Raw genomic sequence first — 27,402 nt, forward strand, 5'->3', positions numbered from 1 at the left:
ATGGCAGCCGCTAAGAAGAATGCCCACGCAACAGTTTCTCAAGCAGTGCAAGCACAAGAGCGCGATCACGCGGAGACCCAGTACACAAACCACGACGACGACGACGGTTGCCTGGACCTGCTGCAGCATAAGATTAATGTGCCCGCCCCAGCTCCTGCTGCTGTCGGCCCTCGCGGCAAGATCCAGATCAGACGAATCCATAACACCACCAGCCGCCAGGTCACCTTCTGCAAGCGTAGGAATGGGCTCCTCAAGAAAGCTTACGAGCTGTCTGTTCTTTGCGATGCCGAGATCGGCCTCATCATCTTCTCCGCCACCGGCAAACTCTTCGAATACGCAAGCTCCAGGTACAATTTCTGCAAATTGAAGCTTCTCATATATTCTTGAAGGCGTCTCACTGCGCTGCTAGGGCGATCCTGAATGTATAGTGTTTTCAGTGATGCGTAATCGTCATATGTGTGTGCAAGCACCCACGCACACGTGCTGCAAGCACCCACGCACACGTGCACATCCCACGCGTATACATGTATATATGCTCATTTTTTTCATTGATATAATGCATCTTGCATGACTGCACACATGCATGTATGTGTATTTATATTATATACATGTATTTACATACATACTAACTACTTACATGTATGTATGTATTTATGTGTATTAGAATATGACTGAATCGAACCCATGAGGAAAGAAGATCAAGACGGCTTTTCATTTGAAGAGGGTGTGTACAAAAGATGTACAGAGGAAGACAAACTAATCATTAGCTAGTTCTCCAGATCATCCTTCCTGTCATGATTATCACAATATACCTTACCTTCATGTGCTTTGCTAGGGATTGATTTAAAAATTGGCCGTTTTTTCCCACCTTCTTGGTTAATGTAGTCATCGTTGTTTAAAGAAGTATCTCCACTCTAGACATGGCTCTAAAGTTGCCTTTCTCTTTACCTATGTAAGGATCTTCCAAAGGCATATCTCCTTATTTATCTAAAGGCATAGCTGTAAAGGCTCTACAAGATTCATAGAGGCAATGATAGAGTCAATGCAAAGATCGAAGGTCTTTAAATTTCCATCAAGGACTCTCAAACGCAATAACAATGGCTACCCATCCTTGTGATGCGTGTGCTAAATTGTAGGATAACCTCGTGGATACATTAGTATCACTTATACCAATGGCTCTAAAATTCTAGTTAAGTGTGTGTCTACCTAGTAATCATACCAAAAGGCTACAAAATAAATTGGGCATATCAAAGAAATACCTTGCCCTTGAGTAAGATTACAAATTTACCTTTTTTAACAAACAAGATTCATATGTTGAGGAGCACTTTAACTTTGATATTTTAAGGAGCTAGAGTAAAAAACACTTGAGTCTAAGGTATATCATTTGACTACCCTTTATAAGTAGTACTATCACAAGCGAATTCCTAACTTGGCTTTCTTATGCTTAAAGGTAGCTTTCAATGCAAGTTCTTGATTAGGAAAAAGTCCAAAAAATATGAATCAGTTTACTTGATAGTAGCCATTTTGGATAAAACTTAAATTTTAAAAAGAACTTCATATACTCTTCAAATACTTAATTCTTTCCAATAACTACTTTGGTATGTGACCATGAGAATGGTAGAAGTGTAAAAACTATCACCTAGGTGGCTCATCAATATCCAAAGCACTAGTTGATCTCAATATCTCAACATGTATGAGCTAATTGAGCAGGAATATTACACGAAGGACATAGCATGCTTCACAACCTTATTATCCTTTAAAAGTCCAAGTCTCAACAATAGGTTCTCTTTTACAATGAATTTATCAAGTTTGGAAAGACTTATCTGACTGGATGATTGGGACCCTAAGAACCCACAAATCTGAGCCTAAAGAGGAGGAGCATAAGCTGTGGGACACTAAGCATTATTCTCTACTTCATCTTGCAATTCAATGCTTTGTATTGCAAAGTTCTCATTTCTACTGCTATTTTTTTTTTCTTACTTGGTGTAAGCTCTAGGAAAAGTTTTTTCTGGAAGTTTTGTAGACATATCTAGAGAAATGTCTGAACTTTCAATAACAAAATTGTTCATACCTCCACCATGCGATCATGGATAGTTGAATGAGACAAGCTAATTTCTCTAGAAGTTCAAGATTAGTCTTATTATTGATTCCTATAAGCTGTAGAAAACCATAAGATGGGTTTATGCAAAGAAAAGTCTACTCAAGATCTAGTAGATCTAGTAAAAATCATGCCACATTGGCAAATCCACTACAAACCAGAGTGTCAAATCCCTCTCTTGCTTTGGCATGGAGGCAAAGGAGCACAAAAATCCTATTTGTCATCGTCAATAGAGTCATTGATTTGATGATGATCGTGATTCAGCATATTACCATAGCTTTTGAAGCATAGCAAGCTCGTAGAACCAGTATGAAAACAAGGACAAAGACAAGTATTCAAAACCTTGAAGTCCTAGTAGACTAGCCGACTGCTAGTTGGCTAGGTCCCAAACAAAGTATTTCCTCAAATACTGAGGCCGAGAGGTCTTCAAAGCTTTCATGCGCGGGCCAACAACATCCCATTGTCGTCCAAAAGTCACATGCCCATATCAACAACAACAAATTCTCCAAAATCAGATTCAAGTCTAGTTCTTTTATTTGTTGCCTTTTCAAAATTAGCTTTGGCATTAGCCAGTGCATGTCTTGTACATGACACTCTTGGTGCACATTCAAGAGGGAGAGCCACTAGAGCAACCTGTAGAGGTGATTCAGAGCACTAACTGTTGACTCTTCCAGAGGAGAGACCTGGACCTTCTACCATTGTTGAGGAGATACCTGGCACGGATGTACCAGGTGATGTGGTGAAGCGAGAGGAGCCACTATATGATTTTGATGGGAATCTCCTCACGGCGGACGGAGACTACTCATCATCCTCATCTTTAGTTTTAGATGATGATGAGTGAGTGGTGACTCATGAGACTTGATTTATTAGCCAGTATCCTTGTGGTGATTGGTCGCTCTTTTTTTTTTGGAAAAACGATCCTTCTATTAGTTAATGAGAAAATGCCATAAGGCTACAAAGCTCACCTCACAAGGAGGGATAATAAACACCATGAACACCGGAGCTCCACCCCCGGCTGGCCGCTCTCTGGGGGGGGCTACCTAGTAGTACATGCGAGAGGTGAGAAGAGCCAACCTGGAGGCCTGTAGTGCCAAGTGAAATCCTCGCCCCTCGCGATGAGGAAAGGGCCAGGCTGCCAAGTGCCGAGGAACGCCTTGCGGCGACCTCTCATGCGATCCGAGTCGCCCTGAAAATTCCCCCAGTGGGTGTGAATGATGTCCACCCAGAGGGCCTGTATGACCTCTACCAGTGGAGTCGCCTGGTGGTCTATGGCCTCCCTGCATCGGGCTCTCCATATGTGCCAAGCCGTCATGCTGCTGATCATCTCCCATCTGTGCCCGTCCCCCTCCTGGGAGACTGCCGAAGAGAAGTCTGGCGTCGAAACCACCGCCATCGCCTTGTCAGAGACCTGGATGGTCACACTACCAGGGACGTCCTCGTATCCAAGGGCCAGGCCGCTGTCCGTGGCCCAAGCCACCGCACCCCACGTCGCCATCATCTCACCTGGCCAGCCTGTAAAAACCATCCTGAGAGCGCACTGCCAGACCTGTTGTGCCTATGGGCAATCCCATAAGCAGTGCCGTTGCGACTCTTGTGCATGGCCGCACCGAGGGCAGGATGCTGGGTGTCTGCCAAAAGCTAGCCAAGCCCCCACAGCCAGTCCTCTATGCGCTGTAAGCCAGATAAAAAGCGTCACCTTCCGGGGCCGGAAGCTGGCCCAAAGGCGCTACCAGAAGTCCCTAAGGAAGGCATGGGAGAGCCCCTATCGCCGCCAATGCTCGGCCGCTGCCGGGGTGCCCGCTGTCCTGTGCCTCTGGATCCGCCGCCCCAGCCTCGCTCTGTACTGAAAAAAGGGGGTGCCTGGGCTGGTAGGGGCCGAGTAGGGATCTCGCCAAAGCCACTCGCCTGGATCCCACTGAAGGCGAATAAGAGGCCTGCTGTCCCAAGCCCATAATCTCTAAGAATAGTCCTCCCCTATCGAGGCCGGTGAGGGGTCTACATGCCACTGTCTCTGATGAAAGCTGACCACCCGCACCCTCTGAAAGATACAACCCTGAAACTCATCCAAATCTAGTCGGTCCTCTGAAGCTGGCCTCCCTCTCCCACCTCGAAGGTGAGTGGGGCGACTCTCTCTGCTGAGCCACAGACCGCTAGAAGGATCTCATGCCGAGTAAAGACGCCCATCCACTGTGGAGGTGGAGGGTCCTGTACTGGAGTCCGCCACTCCCAGGGGATGGCCGCCTCAATGTCCTGCCTCCAACTCTCTGCCCCTCATCCCGCTGAGTCTCCTCTCCTGAGCCTCTGGAGGCAGCTACTACTGAAAACATATCTAGTCGTCTAGGGACTGGGCTGGGCCGGAGCTCAACGGGCCCCATGACACGTGAGATTGCGATCCAACCATATGACCACTGGGAAGTCGGATCAAGGGGTTCCAGATCAATGGCTACCTCAGGCGCTCCTCATCGGTGCCCGATGGAGTCTGGAAGAGTGACGGCCTCAGATGCTCCCAGGCCCTCAGAAGGCTAGCTGCAAAACGCTCCTCAAAGCCAAGGCCCACTCCTCTGGATCGCTGCTCTGTAAAGATCCACCTGATGCTGGGGGTCCAAGGGCCGCTAAGAGAAGGAGTGCGGCTGAGAATCCTAGAAACAAGAAACTCCTTCCACGGCTCAGCGCCTGGTAGGAGGCCACGAACCACCAACTTGCCAAGCAAAGCTCGGCTCTGACAAATAGGATCAACTATGCCCAGGCCGCCTCTCTCCCTCGGCTGGGTGATCACAGCCCATGCCACCTTGGCCCTGGCAGGCCGCCCGTCGCCACACCGGACCAAAGAAAGTTCCTGATGAGCCTCTGCACCTGGCCAATACACGCCCGCGAGAAGGCCCAGCAGGAAGTGATATACCACATGGTAGCAAGCAAAACCTGGTTGGCCACAACCACTCGGCCAGCCAGACAAAAACGAGCGGTACTCCAATACTGAAGCTTCTTCCAAATGCTCAGAAGAAGGGGGGATATCTGCTGCTCCAGAGATATGTCAATGTCCACATAGCATCCCAAATAGCGCACTGTAGTGCCGGGGGGCAGCCACTGAAACCCATCAACTAGCCTCCAAGTCAGGGGGGCACAGAACTGACCCACAACCCACACGACTTGTGCCAATTGATCAAAGTGCCCGAAGCTCTGCAAAACCTGTCCATGGCTGAGGCGAAGCGGCGGAGGTTCTCCTCCCCTCCCTGAAGATAGACAGCAGTGTCATCCGCAAACTCCGAGTCTACGAGCTCCTCCGTGGTGCGGATGGGGAGCTGGAGGCCCCGCAAACCTGTATCCTCTGCCATCAAGAAAGTGCTCATGGCCTCCGCCACAAAAAGAAAAAGAAAGGGCGCCAAGGGACACCCCTGCCGCACCGAGCGTGAGAGCTGGAACCTCTCTCCGCGCATGCCCTGTATCAGCACCTGGCTATGGGCCGATGTGTAAAGTGCAGAGACCCCATGGATCCACTGAGGAGGGAAGCTCATCCTCTCCATAGTTCCTTCCAAGAAGGCCCAGTCCACCCGATCATATGCCTTCTCGAAGTCGAGAAGGAGCACTACAAGATCCTCCTGCCGAAATCTAGCCAAAGCCGTAGCCTCCCAGAAAGAGAAGATGTTATCCAAGATGCTCCTATCGTGGATGAAGCCTGTCTGCGTGGAGTGGATGATGTTCGGAAGGTGAGGCTGAAGCCGCCTGCTGATCGCCTTAGCTAGGACCTTGTAGGCCGTGCCTAGCAAGGTGATCAGTCTCCATTGTCTAATCTCCAGTCTGTCTCCTCCCTCTTTAGGGATCAAGTGAATCAACCCCTCTGCCATGTTGTTCGGCATGTCTCCCGACTCCATGATCTCCTGGAATGCCAATCTGAAACCCCTATGCAAGAGACCCCAGTACCTATGGAAGAAAGCCACTGAGAGACCATCCTCACCAAGGCATTTGCCCCGAGGAAGTGCCTGAAGAGCCTCCTCTAGTTCCGTATCCGAGAAGGGGGAGAGAAGGGAGTGCTGCAAATGGGCCGGCACAACCGGTCTCGTGAAGCTCTAGACTGCCTCCTGAGCCTCTCTCACCCTATCATCTGCTGGCTCAACAAAGAGCAGATCCCTGTAAAAATCTATGGCGATCGCCCGAACCCTGGGGAGATCCACCACCACCTGGCCATCAGCTTGCGGAAGACGCCTGAGACCCTCTCGTCTGAAGCGAGGCTCTGTCACCTCAAAGAAGTCTCGAGTCACTCTGTCTCCAGCGTGTGTCCAAAAAGAAGCCCGAGCATGGAATCGAAACTCCACCCTCCTCTCCTCGAATGGATCTGATCTCTGTGCGAGCTGACTCCATCTGCTCTAAAATCCAAGGGCTCGTAGGCTCCGTCTCCTGAAGTCTCTAAAGGGAAGCTAGACTCCTCCAAAGGCTCCTCTCCTGCTCTCTAAAAGCCTCCAGCCGGTCCAGGGCAGCCTGTCTGAGCATCCTACTGATCTCCTCCAAACCCCTGTCAAGATTGCTAGCTGCCGATCCTCTCCTGAACTGAAGCTCCTGCCAGACCTGTTCAACTCTGGTCGCAATCTCGGGCTCCTCTATGCGACAATCTAGAATCTGGACGCTCTGGCCTCGCTCTCCTCTCGTAGGGTCATCGATCTGGAGAAGCACTGGAAAGTGGTCTGAAAACGAGGAGCCTGCAAGTATACCCACAGTGCCACCTCTATCGCAAGCCCACTCATCAATGTAAAACCTGTCGAAGCGGGAAAGGTTAACTCCTGCGGCCGGTCTATCCGAGCGCGAGAAAGATAAACTCCCCTGCAACCTGCCAAACTCCGAGAGAGTCCACGGATCCTGGCCTCTCACCTGCAGCACTAGTTTCTCCTAGGCAGCGAGCTCCGGCCCATGAATGGTCTCCTGACTGCCCCCCATCCTGTCCTCTACATCCTCCAGCATGTTGCAATCCCTCCCTAGGCACCAATGGTCTGCCATGGGGAGGGACTGCCTAATGGTGCTCTAGAACTCGGCTCTCCCGGTCGCCCCATTAGGGGCGTAGAAGTTGAGGAAGCCAATGCAGTCTTCCCCAACCCAAAGGATGATCCACTGCGCTCGACCCTGGACCAGAGTGCCAGAATCCACAACCTAGGATAGAAGCTGCTCGCTGACTGAGATGCATACTCCCCCCTGGGAGCCATATGTCGGTGACCAAAAAGTGTGACTCCTGCCTGGCAAGATCTTCCCACAAGTGCGAGTACGCCCGGCAGAAAGGTGGTGCTCCTGGATGAAAAGGATATCTATGGGTCCTCCAACGGGAGCCCTCTGGATCTCCTGGCAAAGTCTGCCTCGACCAATGTAGCAGCAAGGTCCACCAAGACCCTGGATGTTCCATGAGAGGATCCTCATGGATGAGCTATGGCAAGTGAAGCAGCCGCCACTGGCTCACCCCTCTCAGCCGGCCCGGATGAGCTGCCCTCCACTCTGAGTCTTGGGCGCCGGCTTGGAGGGAGAATAGTCACTGTCTGTCCGGGTGCGGAGAGTCTCCAAAAAGAGGGTGACCTGTCTCTGTGTCCAGCCCCACTCCGCCTTCGCCCTGTCCAGGGCATAGGTGTGAGACCAATCCTCTGCATATATGTATCAAAAGGTAGGCTGCACCCTCGGGGCTGCGTGGAGGAGAATCAGTAGCACCGCCTCAACTGAGGTGTGGACCGGGTCCGCCCGCCAATCTCCTATGCCAAACAAGCTCATGCGGGCTGAGTGTAATCGGGTCTGCAATAGGTCCGTGAGCCCCAAGTCACTGAAGTGGTGAGAAAACTCCAGTATCTGATTACACAAAACTTCCTCTACAGAGTTGCAATCCCATGCTGTGTCTGGGGCAACACTGAGAGGAAAGGAGAAGGCCACCATGCTGCTCACCACTGAGGGAGAACGAGAGGGATGGCACACCACGCAAACTCACAAGGGCGCGACCAGTGTCTCAAACGGGCCAGCATCCAGCTGGAGACACCTGAAAAAACCATAATCCACTGGGAGTCCCATCACTCGCTCACGGGGGCCCCCCAGGGGAGACTGGAGAGAACTCTGTGGCGGGCGAAGCTATGATCGCCATCTCCACCGGCCCGGAGTGGCGGTGGAACAGCCGCTGAACTGAGCTCTAACCTACCCAGCTGCGCTGCCCTGGGGCAGTGGGTGGTCTGGAGGAGTATCCTGGAGAGGCCGAAGGAGGGATGGAGGCTCGCGGAGAGGAGGGGGGAGAGCGAGGACAGGGTGGAGAGGCATCTGCCAGAGGAGAGGTGTCAGGGGGCCGCCGGGGGAGGCGGGAGGGGGGGGCTAGGGGGGAGAGGGGAGGGAGGAAGGAGTGCTCTCCGAGTGAAGGGAAGAGGGACCGGGGGCCGCCGGCGGGGGAGGCGGGAGGGGGGGGCTGGGGGGGAGAGGGGAGGGAGGAAGGAGTGCTCTCCGAGTGAAGGGAAGAGGGACCGGGGGTCGCAGAGTGCGGCCCGAGATCCTCAGGAATCTGCTCCATGGAGGGGGTGGGGCCCCCCGCGAGGGGAGGCGAGAGCGGGGTCTCCACGTGAGGGGTTCCACCGTTGGCCTCAACGGGCACTGAGACTGAATCCTCGTCCATCGGGGTGGGACCTGCTGGCCGCCTATCCCTAACTGGGGCATAAGTGCGGGTAGGTGCCTGGATGCCAGCTGGGGTCGCCTGTCCGCCAGCCTGTGCTGCCTGCTGGCGTCTGCAACGGTCCCTGCGGGCCGGGCCTTTCCGCTGGCAAACCTCCTGCCATCCGCCAGCCTCCTAGGACTGCGCGGCATCCTCTGCCGGGGCCTGTTCGTGAGATGATGGCACCTGCTGAGACGAGCCAGGGATGTCCGGTCTCCGAGGTGGATGACCACCCCTCTGGCCTCCTGAAGGGGGTGCAGAGGCGGCAGAGCGTGAAGGATGAGCCCCCTTGCAGGGACAAGCGCGTGCGAGGTGGCCCATCTCCCGACAGATGTAGCACTGGCCGGGGAGGCCCGAATACTCCACGCGCTGTATCAGATGTCCTCCAAAAAGATAGGGGAGGAGGATCGTCTTCGGGAGGGACTCCGGTGACGGAAACACAACACGAATGATCGGGAGTCTTGCTGCCCGAGCTATCACTGAGACCACTGTCTGAGGCGTCTCCACCACCTGCCGGAACGCATTGCCAATGGATGACAAGAGGGGCAAGTACTCCCTGCGGAGTCCAGGAAAGCAGATAGTGATGGGGAAACCTGTCGCGCCTGCTAGCGGGTCAGAAGCGGGGTCGAAACTGTGAGTCCATCGCGCCAGGAACGCCCGGGATGAGCGGAGGGCAATGGGGCTTCGAGCCAGCACCGTCTGAGCCGCCTGGGGGGACTCGAAATCCACCTGGTAGTAGCCACGTCCCAAAAAATTGACACTGACGATGTTGGCAGGCACGCCAACGAGGCTGCCTTGCAGAAGGTTGCGAAGCTCTCTCCGCATCGGACGGCTACCCACTATCTTGCAGACCAAGGAGGAGGCCTCAAGAGCGGACACTCTGGAAACAAACAACTGCTGATCTGCAGCTGTGAACTCCAGACGGAGATCAGAATCGGCAGGGATAGTTGGAGCGGCTTCCATGGAGTCCTCTAGAGGGAAAAGGCCAAAAACCGGGGTCACCAACGGGAGGGACACAACCCTACGAGGAAACGGAGAGGCGGAAGGTGCGAGGATAGCGGGGGCGGAGTGGGGGGTGGGGGGAGGGGGGAGGGGGGAGGGGGGAGCTGAGGCGGGGGGGAGCTAGCGGTGGGAGGAAGGGCTACACGGAGGGGGAGGCGAGGAAGTAGCGGGGGGAAGAGCCGCGAAGCGGAGGAGAAGGCGGGGGGGAGAAATGGCGGGGGGAGAGATGGCGCGGGGGAGAGATGGCGCGAGGGAGAGAAGGCGGGGGAGGAAGCGAGGAAGGAGGGGGGGGAGAGATGGCGGGGGAGGAAGCGAGGAAGGAGGCGGGGGGAGATGGTGGGGGAGGAGGCGAGGAAGGAGGCGGGGGAGAGATGCGAAGGAGAGGCGGGGGACAAGGGGGAGAAGGTGGCGCGTGACGGCGAGGGGCAGCGGGGGGAGGGTAGATGGGAGGGGGGGATGGGCGTAGCTCGCAGGAGCAGATCGTGCCTTCTAGGAATACTTCTAGTTTCCACTTTTTTGGCGATGATTGGTCGCTCTTACTAGTTAGTAGTTAGCATATCAATATTTCTTTTAGTAGTGACCATTGATTAGTCACATATTCAACTTGTAGCTACTCTAGCAGCTAGCCTTGTAGCTACTAGCAGCTAGCCTTGTACTTTCATGATTTATGATCAGACATGTATGATGTCATTATTTTGTGGTGGCCATAAGACTATTGGCATTTGTACTAGGATTTCAGATTCAGTAGGACTTCATGTTGTATGCTCATAGCTCATTTGACATTTATAGAGCATAGATGTTTGAATTCAATTATTTTTTGCGTAATTTTGTGTACCAATGTTGCCAAATTATGAATGGTTTATAATATATGTTTTTTATTATATATAGAATTTATTTAAAACAGTGAACGTACTTAAAGTACTTATCTCGATGCACACTTTACGTACTTATAGGCACACTGTACTGTACCACACCGTACCTAAAGTTCTCTACTATTGTTGGATGCTTCATGTAACACCACCACTCCCGAAGGAAAATATTGACTTATTGGCCATCGTAGCATCCCTATAATCTTCCTCTCTACTACTTTTGGATGCTTCTTGTTGCTTCATGTAACACCACCACTCCCAAAGGAAAATATTAACTTGCTTGCTGGTGGATATTATGTCAAAGATGCTACCAACCAATCTGCATGAGCGTATCCATATATGTGCAACAATTTTATATACCAACCTCTCATACAAGAGACCATAATCAATTGTGGATGTCACATAATGTATTGTGGACCTCACACTATACAAATGTGGATTTTGAGGGAAAGTTACATAAATTGGCTCTCTAGCCTAGCTATGTAGTTCATGTATGGCCTGGATTATCATATAGATCAACATGACCACTATCTTCTTATACATAGTGTCATTCTCCAAAAACTCACCTACATTTGCACTCAGCTTACCATTTTGATCAAACGGTACAAAAATGGGCTTATAGCTAGCCATATCATGTTTGGACAACATGTACAATGCATACTATCTTTGTGGCCTCAGATGTCTTGATGATCTCAATGCCAAGAAAGTATTTTGGCTCACTCAAATCCTTCATATATCAAACTTCTTCTTCAGGAGACCTTTTATATTCTAAACTTTCTCTTCATTGTCATCCCCAACAATCACGTCAGCCACATAGATAGTGTGATAACCACAACGGTCTTATAACTTTTTTTCACATAGAGTAAATGATTAGCATTTTCCATATGAAAGCTAATGGTGATAAGATATTATGCAATCTTATCATGTCATGCTCTCGATGCCTGCTTCAAGCCATATAAGGCTTTACATAGCTTGCACACATAATCTAGGTGATGAAGTCTCTCTCGATCCACTCAATGACTGTGATTGTTGGGGTGTATTCTACACAATCACCTGCTCTTATGTATCAGCCCCAATGAAGTCTTTTGTAGTAGCATACCAATTCATCTTCATTGTCTTTGCTATGTATAGGTTGCTGATTTAAGTCTTGCCTTATTTTGATAAATATTTTAAATCAAAGATGTATGGTTACTAGAGGCTACTAGGAACTTGCACTCTAAACTTTAAGTCTTACCTTATTTTTCATCCTTACTTTGATAAAGTATAGAACTTTTTACGAGTCCTTTCAAAGTTTAACTTTTTAATATAAACCAAAATTTAAATTTCTTTTAAATTTTTTAAAAGTAATAATCGAGATTCTTCATGATATTACATTCTTTTCTTGATACCATTATCAAAATATTATTTGTAGGAAATATATGTATGATTAATGTAATAAAAATCAACTTATATGCTCAGGAGATTCAATGTAAGTAAACCTTCTGTATCACGTACGTTTAAGGCATATTTTAAAAATCCCTTATCTATGAAATTTTCATGAATAAAACATACCATTTTTCTATTCAACCTGTAAATGTCCCCTTTAAATGGTACCCTTCTCTATGTAAAAAAATGTGTAAAAAAGGGATTTTAAAAATCCCTTCTATAGAACCCACGTGCTACACTTACATATTTATGAGTGACCCCCTCGGGCTTATATGAGCTAGGTTATCAAAGATATAAAGGAGAACCAGAGTTCCATTAAGTTGGATAGATAATACGGTTCTTACTTCAATTCCTAAATGTTCTAAAGTTTGGATATGCATATAGATAATGGAGACCCAAAGTTCCATTAAGCTGGATAGATAATAGAGTTCTTACTTCAATTCCTAAATGTTCTAAAGTTTGGATATGCATGTAGCTAATGGTGAGTCAATTGATACCATGATTTATTCGCTCACATCAAAGCTTAGTCTCAAAAATATTTTGCAAAATCATAATAATTTTTTTTCATTCTATATGTCTAACAAGGTTAAGATCTACCTTGCAAAGATGAAGATGAAATATCTTTATTAACCAAGGTCATTAATAGTACACATTACACATTAGAGCAAGTTTGAGCTCATTTTGAGACCCTCTGAGGATATCACATAAGAATATTCCTTTAAAAATGGGGACATGAAAAATTTTCAACAAATCAGCTCTAAATCTGTCAGAGTTTGCATTTTCAGAACTTTCTCTCTGAGAGCTTGCCGATGATATATAGCATGATGGGGGTTGGACATGGGAAGGGAAAGGTACCAAGAAGGTTCTTTTCTTCTCCCAAAATATTCACCCACATTAAGAAAAAAGGAATCTTCTCGGTACCTTTCCTTTCTCATGTCCAACCCCCATCATACTATATATCATCGGAAAGCACTCAGAGAGTAGGTTATGAAAATGCAAACTCCGATAGATTTGGAGCTAGTTTGCGGAAAATTTTCCATGCCCTCATTTTTAAAGGAATATTCTCATGTGAAATTCTTAGAGGGCCCCAAAATGAGCTCAGACTTTTCTAAATGTACTTTTAGTTTATCAAGTTCAAAATCAAAGTGTGCTCTTTTGTTTACTTATCACTTAGCCTTCAAGCGTCTTCATGATCCATATAGAATGATCACAAGAAAAAAGACTAGTTAAAATGATGATTGTATAATTCACTTTTACATTACCATAGTTTTTTACCTTCTCCATGTACAATTAAACAATCTACCACCTTTTACATTAAAAATGTAATGTTTTTTATACTTATAATTGGTAATACAATGATTCCCCTATTCATACATTTAGAGCCCATCCCAAGCTGGTGAACAAGGTCGAAAACACTACCAAGTGTTTTAATGAAGTTGAATCATTTTGTCCCCTTATTACATTAATTAAAATTCCAATCCTAAAATTCCAATTCTTAATGAAGGGAAACACAATAATTGGGCCATTAGCCATGGGTGCCTGGACATGTAAATAAATAATGGACCCCAAGGCCATGTGAACAGAATGTGGGCCACATAAGTGAGCTAGGGGAGATGGACACTAAACTTGAGGGCATCTTCAACCCTAACCCTAATTTCTCTCTTTCTTGTATCAAGCTGTTAGCTATCATGGTTCTCCACTTAACTGTATATCCAAGCCTAAACCTAATTTCTCTATTTCTTATAGTGATATCAAAGCCTAGCTTGTGATACATCTTCATCTTCATCTCAATTCACTTTTTGCAAAAAAAGGAATTCTAAAAAAAAAGTGTGATTCTTGATCTTCTTCATGTTTTTTATTTTAAGAAACTATCTTTCCACACAGGTGACTGATTGTGGTGTCTCTAGCAGCTAGAGATCACCTTGCATTTTCTATTACACGTCCAATGACATTGCACATATGGGCACAGAGAGTGATAAAGTTTTCTCAATAGAGAAGAATCCACCATTGCACATTAATCTCTCTCCAATGACATTGCACAGATGGGCACAGAGAGTGATAAAGTTTCCTCTCAATAGAGAAGAATCCACTTATGCAAATTAATCTCTTCACATAAATGATGATTGTATAATTCACTTTTACATTACCATAATTTTTTTGCCTAATGTAATGTTTTTTATAATTATAATCGGTAATACAATGATTCCCCTATTCATACATTTGGAGCCTAGCCGAAGCTGGTGAACAAGGTCGAAAACACTACCAAGTGTTTTAATGAAGTTGAATCATTTTGTCCCCTTATTACATTAATTAAAATTCCAATCCTAAAATTCCACTTCTTAATGAAGGGAAACACATTAACTGGGTAATTAGCCATGGGTGCCTGGACATGTAAATAAATAATGGACCCCAAGGCCATGTGAACACAACGTGGGCCATATAAGTGAGCTAGGGGAGATGGACACTTTTTTTTTTACAATCCTTAATATAAATTTTGAGTCTACGACCTTGACTATGGTGGTACTCCCTTGAGTGCATATGTGTGGTACTCCACTTGAGGGCATCTCTAACCCTAACCCTAATTTCTTTCTTTCTTGCATCAAGCTGTTGGCTATGGTGGTACTCCACTTGAGTTTATCTCTAACCCTAAACCTAATTTCCCTATTTCTTGTAGTGATATCAAACCCTAGCTTGTGATCCATCTTCATCTTCATCTCAATTCACTTTTTGCAAAAAAAAAAGGAATTGTTAAAAAAACGTGTGATTATTGAAGTTTTTGATCTTCTTCATGTTTTTTAGTTTTTTGATTTTTATCATAATTTTCTTCAATATTTTCTTGGAAATATTGATTCCGACAAGGAAATGCTTCACGCTTGGAGGCTATGGCCAATGAAGATGCTGAATTTAGGTGATATGGTTGGCTTTGGAGGCAATCTAGGCAACTAATAATTGAGAATTGGATATTTTTTATGAGGTTTTGGCTAATTTGTACCCCATGGGCACCATGAATATGGTGGATGGAGTTTGAAGTCATTTGGGGACAAGGGATGTGAAATCATTTAAAAACAACATGGAAAAAAAAAAGAAAATCGTTTGTTGCCTGCTACAACTCACTTAGTCGCTTACATTTTAGGGTTTTGATCATGGTTTGCTAGGGTTTGTTAAGCCTTGTAGGCAATGTAAACTTTGATATGTTTGGTGGCTGGGTTGGGAGATGAAGATGAGCAAAAAATGGTGAAAATCGGTGATTGTATACAGCGATTCCAACCAGGAGCAGTAAGTGATCTACACAAGGTACCTTGAGGTTTAGTTTGTATCTTTTTGAATGGTTTTCAACAATTATGCCTCAATGGTGGAGTCCTATTGTCTTCAAGTTTATGCATTAAGATTCACTAATGCACTAATCCTTATTAATTCTTTCAAGGGTTATAATTGTAGCTTTTGCATTACATTACTTTCTATTGATGTGTGCTAAGCTTGTTCTATATCATTTCTCATCCATAGCATCAAGTTTGGGGATTTTCATGAGGATTAAGATTTATCATTACCATAATCTTGAAATAATAATACTAATGATTCATTAAACCAAGGATTATATGCATAGTGATCATAGTTATTTCCTCTTGCAAGTTTTGGGAATTTTCATGAAAATCAGGGTTTCTTGTATTCGTTCATGCTTGAATGGAGTTATTCCACATAGCTTTGCTTCAAATGCAAGCTTATTAAGCTTTGTATACCTCCATTCAGCTTCATTACACATTTGAAAACATCAATCTCACATCTTCATGCATAAGGTTGGGAGTTTGAATGGAATTTGAGCTTCTTGGCTTGTCTTTTATCATATCTACATGCCTTGCGGGATCCATTGCATGAGGGTTAAGCATTGGACACCACTACATGATTATGGAATGAATATTGATGCCATTCATCATTCTTGATTAAAATAACATAAGGCATGTCATATGCTTATGTGACGAGACACATCTATTAAGCAATGCGTAAGGTAAGTGATTGAAGTTGTATTTTGGCCAACAATCATTTGGAGATTACATTTGAAAGCCTCACTATCCGCATTAAAATCTTGTATTAAGATGGATTATGTTATCATGCAATTATAAGTGTCTATGTTATAAGTGGACTCTCACACACCTAATTGCAAGCTCATAGTTGTATACAAATTTAAATTCAAAAAGGCTTGTAGAATCTAGTATATTCAGAGAGTACCTTTGTCTCATAGGTGAAGAGGCCAATTATAAGTGGACTCTCAGACACTTGATTGCAAGCTCATAGTTGCATAAAAATTTCAATTCAAAAAGGCTTGTAGAATCTCGTATATTGACAGGGTATCTTTGGCATACCAAAGAGGAGCATGGCTTGAATCTGTCTATTTGTGAGTGCCTTGGAAAAGCAAATAGATGGAGGATTAGGTATATTAGTGTGAAGACTTGGCCTCAACCCTTGCTATCGGATTTCAGAATTTGGTAAAGGGTGAGAAGGCTTGGCTAGTATATCGAAAAGCATAAAGTTCTTCTCCCCAACATCATCTTCTTTGACACTATATTCAATTGGCCAATATTAAGGTTATGTGCATGATAATGGATATGGCAATTGATTGAGATTGTGACAAAATTCATGGCGATGGCTAAGACAATATGGTTAATTGTATTTTGAGCTGATTTGAGATTACGATTTGGTTGAAAATTCCTTAAGGTTATGGTAAATTTTTTATAAATTAATAACAAACTCGTTGAATTAGGTAAAAGTGGTGCATTATGTTTTGGGGAATGAGGTTTGGCGGTTTGGATGCTATGTTTATTACAAATTCTCACCAAATCTCTCTTTGATTGTTTTTTTAGAAAACCCTAATTCAATAGGAAACCTAATTGTTGATTTGAAACTAAGCTTAGAATCTTGTTCCTTACACTTAGGGCTACTTATCAAGCTATCAGAGCATTCAAATTGGAGGTCAGGGACTTGGTCAAACCCTAGCGATTAAATTTTTTGAGAAGTCAACTTTGGAGTTCGTTTAAATAGTATACCGAAAAGTGGACGTGGCATGTAACCCAAGACAAAGAGATATAGAAATTTTCAAAACTGAGATATACAGTGGTACAAGTGTTTGTCTCAACATTATGGACATGTCAAGCTATAGCACATTGAATTCCGAATCTGTTTGAGCCATTTACATCTAAATTAGTGTTTTTCAACCTTTCCAAAGCTGCAAATGAACATGGAGAATAGAGAAAGGCCAAGAAAAGCATCTCAAGATCCAAGGGAAATGGAAGATCATGTTAATACAAGTGAAAATTACGGTGGGGTTACCCAAGTGATCGATAAGTATGGTCAAGTGCAAGGTGAAGCATTACATGAGGATCTTTGTCAAATTTTACTTTTGATCATATACATGCTTCAAATGACTTGCAAGCTATTGTGCAAGCTATGCAAAGTTTACATGCTTGAAGGCATGTTGGATTGATTTGATAGGATGTAAGAGTAAATTAAAGGTGGATTTTATTGTGGTAAGAAATTTCATAAGGTCGAAGTACCTCCTCCAATTTGTGTCTCCAATTGTGCATGGCAAAGGCAAAGGAGTGATGAATTGAAGAATTGATTACCAATGATACTTGGGATAGAACACCAACTAATGCCTATGTGAATTAGGATAACAAAAGGGACACTAACCCAAGGTACAATGATGAATTCAAAGGAGCGAAAGAAAAATTTAATTTTACCAATCAGTATTTCAAAGAATGGGCCAACAAATAAGACATATATTTCAAGATCACTCTAAGAAATGAGAAGGACAAAGGCAACTTTTGACACCCTACATTTCGAAGGCTATGCCCATACTTGATGGTGAGAATTGCAAAGTGATGGTAGCGTCGTCACTTATTGGGAGGCTTTCAAGGAAGAGATGAGAGAGATCTTCACTTCTATACTTCAAAAGGACAAGCTCATTTGCAAATAGGATGCTTTAGAACAAACGAGGAGTGTAAGGACATACACTCACAAGTTTGTCAAGCTCATATTATGTATGAAGGAATTTGGTGAGTAATTCAAGATTGTCAAGTACATCAAGGGTTTGAAACCAAACATTAGAGCTAATGTGAAAGCTCAAAAGCCTATCATTTTCAAGCAAGAAATGGTATTGTGGCCGAGAACTATGAAGAAATGTATACTAGCCAAGGTTTTCACAAGGGCACTTATAAGGTTGATGTATCCTCTTCACCATCATGGACATCATCTAAGGAATCTTCTCCAACCACTACCATTATTCCAAGGTATCCTACGGTGTATGGTAGAAGTGAAAAGACCAATTTAAGATTTGGTGGGGCACCATCAAATGGACCTATTAGTGATAGGAAAGCTTCTAATGGGGTTAAAAAAAGTAAATTTTTTAAAGAGGATTGCATCAATGATTTGAGAAGTAAGGGCTTGTGCTACAAGTGTGGAGAAAAGTGAAGCAAAGAGCACCCAAAGTCATGTAAAGTAAGAGATTGTGCTACAAGTGTGGAGAAAAGTGGAGCAAAGAGCACCCAAAGTCGTGTAAAGTAAGGAATATGACACACAACATGGTGCTCTCCAAAGTTATAGAGGATGTGCACAAGGATGAAGTGGAGATATTTGATGAGTGCATTGACTCTTTGGGTGATGATGAGGATCATGAGCCTGATGTCGAGAGTTTCCTTTTGATTTGAGGGGATCAAATGAAGACATCTATGATGATGGATATCCTGTAGCCGTGTGTGTTACAAGAGAAACAAGGCATGATGCAAAGTTGTGCACTCTTTCTTATGATGCTTATGTTAAAATGCAAGGAAAGTGATGATCTATGGTGGATCAAATTCAAGAATCAATATCATTAGCAAGTGATTAGATGATGATTAAGATAAGATCAGTGAGTAATTAATTGATAGCTTAATGTAGGCATGGATACTCAAAAACCAACAAATTACTCATTAGGCCAATGCCTCAATTTATACAAGTTTGTCCATGATTTACCCACTGATTTCTTCCTTGATTTATGCCACCTCCCCTACATCTGGGGGACACCTCATCCTTGATTCACTCATGCTCTTTTTCTTGATTCTCTCCACCTCGTCACTTTTCCCAGAATATCTCCACACATCCTAGATCTTATCATGCTACCCTTTATCGTCTCCCAGTAGATACCTCTCACCTTTTCACTGCTACTCACTCATTTATAGACTCTCTTTTACAGCCTCTTGCTAAGGGCTTGTTCCCGCACACACCCATTAACTTGTATATTTCAACACCTCCCCTCAAGTGAATAATCGTAGTACACCTGGACCCTATACCAAGTTTCCCTCTTACTTGGTAGCCCGCGACCAGTGCCTCAAGTCCCTAACTCATAGTCCTTGACACTCTCTCTCTATGTGTTCAAGGCTTACTACAAGTGCCCCTGACTTTGACTAAAGTGCTCACATACATCTACCACATGGCCTACATCATTGGTGGCTCAGAGGTGGTTTTACTCTGTTGGGGCAAGTTACATTGGGTTGTGGAGTTTCTCTCTCTTTCTCTCTCACAAAAGATGATTTGATGGAGTCTCCATGAAGTTTGCGGATGTTGATCATTCTTCACTAGGTTTGCCGTAGCAATCTCTTACCATGTGTCCTGGCTTCCCACAGTTGTGGCAAGTGAAGGTCCTTCCTCTTCCCCTGCCTCTTCCTCGTCTTTTTCCTCGTGAGAATCCTCCTTGGGTGAAGAATGCTTTTTTCTCTCTAGTTGTTGGGTCCACCCCTTTCTTCTCTTTGACATTGGTTTCTTGCTCTAGTAGAGCTCCTTCTATCTCATGCAGCTTCAATTTAGGTACATTCTTTAAGGTTGCCATAATGTTTTCATATTCTCCTTTGTCCACACTCTTCACAAGCACTGCTAGTGCCTCATCATTCTCTATCTTCCTACCAATGGCTGCCAGTTATTGCTTAATGCTTTTCTATTTGTTCAAGTGTGATTATAGGTTCACTTTCCTTTATATCAAGTTTGTAGAATTGCATTAGTAGATTTATCTTTGCATTTTTTGCTTGAGTGCCAAATAATTTATTGAGTTCATCCCATACATCTTTTGTCCATTGTATCCCTGTGATGTGGTGAATGACTTCATCATTTAAACTGAGTGCAATGAGAGTCCTAATGATTTCTTATTCCTACTCTTCCCCTCATTCTCCTCAATCACCTCTAGGCATTCATTTCTTCCCTCAACTAGCCCCCACAAATGTTTCCTCATGAGCAAATACATAGTCTTTGTTTGTCCTGTATAAAACTACTCCTTCCCATTAAAATTAAGCTATTTCTTGTGCCGTGCTCATGATGATGTGAAGGGGGTCTTACCTCGATCCAATTTAAGATTCAAGGGTAGTTTCTATCCTTTTACAACTCAAATCTGGTGTTAAATGATGATTACTAGAGATTTATTAGCATAAATTCACCAAAAATTACATAAAGCCAAGGGTAACAAATTTGTACTGAATGGTTGGAGTATCAAACCATATCTGAATTATAATATGAAGTTATAAGTATTTGTATCAGATACTAATGGTAAATTTGAACCCTCAATTACACCAAAATGTAGTGATTAGTATTAATTAATCATTGATTAGTAAAATAATCCCCTATGTTGTGCGCAAAAAATAGTGTGCGGGGAGGCCAGATCCTGGGTATTAGAGTTCAAATGAGCTCAACTCCTTTCAAAGGCATCAATAGCAGTTAGTCTAGTAGAGGATGAAGCCAAGGAAAAAAAGATTTGACCAAACATTGAATGCTTAATCTTTGTTTTACCAAAGTCACTTGTGCAGATTTGATGCAGAGCTTGATGCCACTTCTCCTTGAGAAATTTCACAAATCTAAGATCACCTGCATGTAGAGAACCCTTGAAAACCCCTAGGACCAAGAGATAGACCGATTTCTTCTATGTGAGTGTAGATCTACTTTTTCCTTTAGAAATGAAGCGTTGGCAAAATCGAGAATTGCAGTAGCTTCTGGTGGCAGTTTGATGATTTGAGGTGACTGGCTGAAGTGTGGGGAGTCTCCTCAAGTGTGGTTTAGAGAGGGTTTGGGCTACTCTTATGGCTGGAGAGAGAGAGAGAGAGCTTCTCCACTAGCTGGGGGTACAAAAACTAGTTTAAAAAATAGACTAAAAATGAGATTATCTCTTAATTATAATTAATACGATGATTAGAAAGCTAAATAAGCTCAAAAATTGTATGGATCCTAAGCTAGGCTCTGATACCATGTTAAAATTCAAGCAAAATGATGAGCTATGGTGGATCAAATGCAAGAATCAATATCATTATCAAGTGCTTAGATGATGATTAAGATAAGATTAGTGAGTAATTAATTAATAGCTTAATGTAGGCATGGATACTCAAAAACCAGCAAATTACTCATTAGGTCAATGCCTCAATTTATACAAGTTTGTCCATGATCTGCTCCACTGATTTGTTCCTTGATTTATGCCACCTCCCCTACATCTGGGGAGACACCTTATCCTTGATTCACTCCACCTCTTTTGCTTGCTTCTCTCCACCTCTTCAGTTTTCCCAGAATATCTCCACACATCCTAGATCTTATCATGCTACCCTCTATTCTCTCCCAGTAGATACCTCTCACCTTTTCACGCCTACTCACTCAATTACAGACTCTCTTTTATAGCCTCTTGCTAAGGGCTTATTCCCACACACACCCATTCACTTGTATATTTCAAAAGCTTATGTGGGATACAAGGGTGCCAAGATTTTGAGGATTAAGGCTATGATCAATGGAAGAGTTTCTCATGTTCTTTCCGGATAGTGGTAGTACACATAGCTTTGTGAACAAGAGTTCATTGGGCAATCTTCAATTGCATCCCAAAGCCTTGTGTTCAACTTGCATATGGTACAAGTGCTTAGTGGATTAATGATGGATTGTAAGGATGTAAAATTTATGCTTTTTGAGAATATTTAATGTTCCATGAGATGATAAACTTCCAATATTCTTAAAATAAACCATGTTTATAGCTCAAATCGCCTCTCAAGGGATATCTCAAGGGATAATCTTACATCTATTAAATAATAAAGAGGAATTGGATGTTGAGATCTTAGCATGTGGACATTAATTGACTCTCATTGAGTCAAATATAGGCAATTACGTCTATCGACATAAGTCTTAAGATGTGGAAGATTTTAATTATAGTATGAGGATGCAATGCGAGAAATTCGTGTTGTGGATGTGCTTTTATATCCACACTTGGGACCTTCTCAATGAATTTAGAGCATGGATTCATGAGCTTTGTGTGTGGGAAAAAAGAGGTATTGCATGCTCAGGGGGTGCACTACAAAGAAACCCTATGTATTATGTGTGTTCAAAGGGTATTTAAAAGACCCCTTACTTGTAAATTTTTCATGAAATGACCCCTTTTTCTTTATGGACTTATGGGGTTTTTTCAAAATAGATTAAAAAAACCTTTTATAAATGTATTTCTATAAATTTACCTTATACGTTTGAATTTAAAAACCCCTTCATTTGAACTCACATGCTATACTTACATATTTTTACGTGAACCCCTCGAGATTGCATGGTTCTTATTTCTCAAGGGTCTCCTTGATCAATGACACCAAGCCTAAGAAGAAGCTCAAGGAAATGGGGTGTGTGTACATACTACATCTTTGTCAAGAGAAGGAAAATGTGGAAGAGAAATTTGTTTCAAATGAAGGCATGACAAGATTCTTGGAAGAGTTCAAGGATGTGTTTCAAATGCCTAAGAGTCTACCACCTAGGAGAGAAGTGGATCATCCTATAGTTCTTGAATCAAATCCCAAACTGGTCAACAAGCCACCATATGGGCTCTCAAAGGTGGAAAGAGATGAAGCAGCCAAGGAAGTGAAGGAACTAGTGGACATGAGATGGATTGAACCAAGTCAATCACCATTTACATCTTCCATACTCTTGGTGAAAAAGAAAGATTACCGTGCAGAAGGGAAATTGGTACTGTTCTTTATCAAGATCATGGTGTCATTGCATTTGAAAGCTAGAAGCTTGATGAGAAGGAAATATCTATGCACGTATATAAACAATAAATGATTGCCATATTGTATGCAATCAAGAAATGACATCATTATCTCTATCGGTAGTTGATTCTATGTAAGGAGTGATCATAGGTTATTGAAGTATTTTATGTCTCAAGCCACTCTCACACCCAAGCAAAGAAGGTGGTTGGCTACACTTCAAGGGTATGATTTTGAGATCACATACATGAAGGGGAAAGAAAATTTAGTAGCAGTCACACTCTCAAGAATGTGGGCATGCTCCGTTTCAAGCATTAGTGAGGTGAAAAATGATTGGATTGAAGACATACAAGAGGAGTACTTATTGGATAAGGATACATCTCAGAAACCTTGTTCTTAATAAGTGAGATAGCTTTTTGAGAATATTTAATGTTCCATGAGTTGATAAACTACCAATATTCTTAAAATAAACCACGTTTATAGCTCAAATTGCCTCAAGGGATACCTCAAGGGATAATCTTACATCTATTAAATAAGGAAGAGGAATTGGATGTTGAGATCTTAAAACATGGACATGAATTGAATCTCATTGAGTCAAATATAGGCAATTACGTCTATCGTTGGAAGAGTGGAGAGTGTGTGGTGTGAACACATGGTGTGAATGTAGTAAGGATAAGAGTGCCAAATGTCAAAGATATTGGGCTCGAGGCTATCTATATTAAAAGCCTCTCAGTTTGTATGGTTAACACAAGCTATCATAATACATTATTGTTGAGTGTGCTTATTGGTGTCCACATCTCTTAATCATGGATTGTCTTGATTATTTTGAGCCTCCCTAATCTAATCTCTCTCATTATGTACAACACTCTACCAAGCCTATCCCCAGCACCTTAGGTTCGCAACAGGGTATCAGAGCTTCAGGATAAGGTGCTGAACGACAAGTAGGAGCCAGCTTAGGCCTAAAGCTTTGAAGAAGTTTTGTCTCATTGAAGTTAGCCTTTATAGGAAAATAGCATAGTTGTTAATCTTTCCAAGGATGTCCAAGTGATACTGAAAGAGTTAAAAAAACCTCAACAATGAAGTGGAAAACAAATTATGCACCTTTTCTCGTGAAAGTTTTTTTGCCTTCTGCTTCTTACACTACCATTACTTGAACTTGAGTAGCTAAAGAATGCAGCAACAAGTAGGTATGAAAAAAAAGAGAGGCAATCTCCAACAATAATTTGAGATAAGATCATTTTTTTGTGGCCAAAAGCATATCAAAAGGGATAAACCCTTAGATCCTCAAAACTACTGAGTGAGAAACAAATTATGCACCTTTTGTTGTGCAAGCTGTTTGACTTCTAATTCTTACACTGCCATGAGTTGAACTTTCAGTAGCTAAAGAATGTAGCAAGGTACACAAAAAAGAGAGGCACTCTTCACCAAAAAGAATTTGAGATAAGATCTTTTTTTGTGTGCATCAAAGCATATTTAAAGGGATAAATCCTTAGAGCCTCAAAACTGTGCTGAGTGGGAAACAAATTATACACCTTTTGTTGTGCAAGCTGTTTTGACTTCTACTTCTCACACTACCATGAGTCAAAATTGAGGAACTAAAGAATGTAGCAACAAGCAGGTACACAAAAAATAGAGGCACTCTCCAGCAATAATAATTTGAGATAAGATCTTTTTTTTGTCTCAAAGCATATTAAAAGGGATAAACCTTTAGAGCCTCAAAGATATGGTGTAAAAAGGACCTCTCTAAGGGTTATTCACATGGAGCCTACAAGCAACTCATTCTTGGTGTAATTGTGGCTAGTTTGCATGATGTATTCTATGAAAGTATACATGCAAAGTCACATTGGTGTAAAGGTGCCCAAGGGTAGGCATACTTAGTTTTTTGGTGGTCATGCAATCCACATTGGGGCCATGTGTATCCCATCATAACATGTCTAAGAGACACACGAGGTGTTGTCATAGTCATGTTGAGATTTGATGGTGTTCTTGAGTGTCACACGATTTTCTTTCTATGTGTATGAGGGTGCTCTACCCAGGATATGAAGAGCCTTAAACTCATTTTTTTCCCAAAACAGGCATGTATGTGTGTGTTGAGTTGCATCCATGAGAGAGGCATGGTAAAATCATGTGAACATAGTAGGGGAGTATGCAAATATAACACCAAGAGGGGTGTTGAAATTTTAGTGAGAGAAACAAAGTGCTCTTAGATTTGTGGAGTGTGACAGCATGGGGGAGCAGTACAAAATGTGGTGTCACAAATTAATGTGATTCAGGGGAGTGTTTAGAGACACACTTGCACACATGATATGCTAAATTATGTGGTTGAAATTATTTATGTTAAAGTTGAGTGTGACAAGATATTTGTAAAAGTGGAGAGTGTGTGGTGTGAATACATGGTGTAAAGATGGCAAGGATAAGAGTTCCACATTTTAAAGATATTTGGCTTGAGGTTATCTATATTAGAAACCTCTCACTTTCTATGGTTGACACAAGCTATTGTAATACATTATTGTTGAGTGCTCTTATTAGTGTGCCCACATCTCTTAATCATGGATTATCTTGATTATTCTAAGCCTTCCTAATCTGATCTCTCTCTAATCTCTATCATTATGTGCAACACTCTACTAAGGCTATCCCTAGCACCTTAGATTCTCAATAGAAAATAGCAAAGAGAATCAAGGCTTGGATTCCATAATGATTCCATGAAACAAAGAAAAACCATGGAGATTTCTCTAAGCATGTATTTGTTTCTTATAGTAAGGTTGTTATAATGTCATCAGTACAGAGAACAATTCTTTAGATTCATATAATCATCAAGATGAAACATGTAAGGTATAAGATTTCAATACATTTAGATGTATTTAAAATCAACTAATTAAATTAAAGGTTGGGTTTATGTTGTCTATACTAAATGTAAGATTGACTGCTAAAAACTATCCACTTATAATGAAACAACATCTATGTATCATGGAGTAAGAGAGGAAATTCCAGTAGTACTAATGTCCCATGGGTTCCCTCTTAACTCCTTGAGTCACTTGATATAGGGTCTAACGAGAACTAAATCTCCTTTACTTGATCTAGAAATGGCTATCAAGCAACAAAGTTGGAGGCCTTCTGGATATTTACAAAATAGCAATGTATCTTTTTCTTCCATGCCCTTTCCCCCTCAATGAGGTAGGGGAAAGGAGTAGAGTAGTTTCTCCTAAAGTATGCCTATAGCTATGAGATAGAGAGAGAGATTAAATTTAAAAATTTTATTTTGACAGGATGCAAAAGATATTTGAAAGACATGAAATGTGCTCAAGGATAAAGAGTGGAAATGTTATAGCGCCAAATACTGAGGTACACAAAATGTCACTTACACAAAGTGATTATGTTTTATGAGTTTTCAAGCATAATATAAAGTATATTAAATTATAAAATATATATTTTCCCCATTGATATGAACTTGTTATATCTCCTTCTTACCCTTTCTAGAACTCTACACATTGACTATTTAAGGAAGAGTATAATGTAACTTATCATAGGGGAACTTACCTTTCTCTCAAGGTTAAGCACTACCATTACATATAACACTTATCACTTTCTCTCATGTGTAGAAGAGTGTAACTATAAACCCTTGGGATGAGGTTAACATCCCCCTTACTTAATACATATAATGTTGTCCTTAGAAGTTTACCTATTGTTTGAAAGGAAAATCATCAAGAGTGTGTGAGCAGTAGTTCATGTACTTTTGCAACATGGAAGGAGTTTATTTAAAATATGGAAGTGTTATCCAAAATCCTATGTTAATCATATCTTCAAAAGTTTGTGCATGTATGGAGGTGTGAGGAGTGTAGTGGATGTTAGTAATACTTGATTACTCTTAGTTCTAGACCTTTGTTCTTATCAAATTATAAGTTATTCAAGAAAAATGACTCAAATTTTTATTTAGATTAGTGGCCGATACACCACGGATATCTTTAGAAACCTCCAAGTTGCAACAATAACTTGATTGATTATACTTATACTCTTCCATGCCTTAATGATAAAAAGGATATGTTGTCATAAGAATTGGATGCTCTTGAAAGGCACAAGTTGGAAAAATGGGAAGTTGTAACAAAAGCATGAATTCTTCTCCTTCTCACACCACAAAACTCCAATGTTGGTTTATACCTATGTTATATTGGCATGCAGCATGGATCTAATCCCCATGGAGCATGCATCTAAGACTTATATTGGCTTCATTTTTTAGGAAATACTTATGTCATTCTATATTTATCTTGGCTATATTTCATAGTTTTTAATGAGATGAGGATTCTCTTTATCTTGTTCATATCTATGTACCATCATCTCTATGTCATCCCTTTA

At 42.7% G+C, this 27,402-nt stretch overlaps 1 protein-coding gene across 1 annotated transcript; it reads left to right on the top strand.

Moving 5' to 3' along the window:
- LOC147633177 (agamous-like MADS-box protein MADS1) lies at positions 1 to 26,436 on the top strand. The gene is made up of 2 exons (XM_086805700.1): positions 1 to 347; positions 26,319 to 26,436. The coding sequence occupies exons 1-2, from the start codon at positions 1 to 3 to the stop codon at positions 26,434 to 26,436; spliced, it is 465 nt and encodes a 154-aa protein (XP_086661826.1).
- Positions 26,437 to 27,402: the final 966 nt, after the last annotated feature.

The sequence above is a fragment of the Cibotium barometz genome, chromosome 12 (genome assembly GCF_041138505.1).
Source record: "Cibotium barometz isolate CiBa-2024 chromosome 12, ASM4113850v1, whole genome shotgun sequence".
NCBI classification, from domain to species: domain Eukaryota; kingdom Viridiplantae; phylum Streptophyta; class Polypodiopsida; order Cyatheales; family Cibotiaceae; genus Cibotium; species Cibotium barometz.

Excerpts from the sequence above, each read along its gene's own strand:
- LOC147633177 (XM_086805700.1), top strand. The coding sequence starts at position 1 with ATGGCAGCCGCTAAGAAGAATGCCCACGCAACAGTTTCTCAAGCAGTG. Across the intron at positions 348-26,318 it reads TTCGAATACGCAAGCTCCAG|GATGCAAAAGATATTTGAAA; the intron begins GTACAATTTCTG and ends TTATTTTGACAG.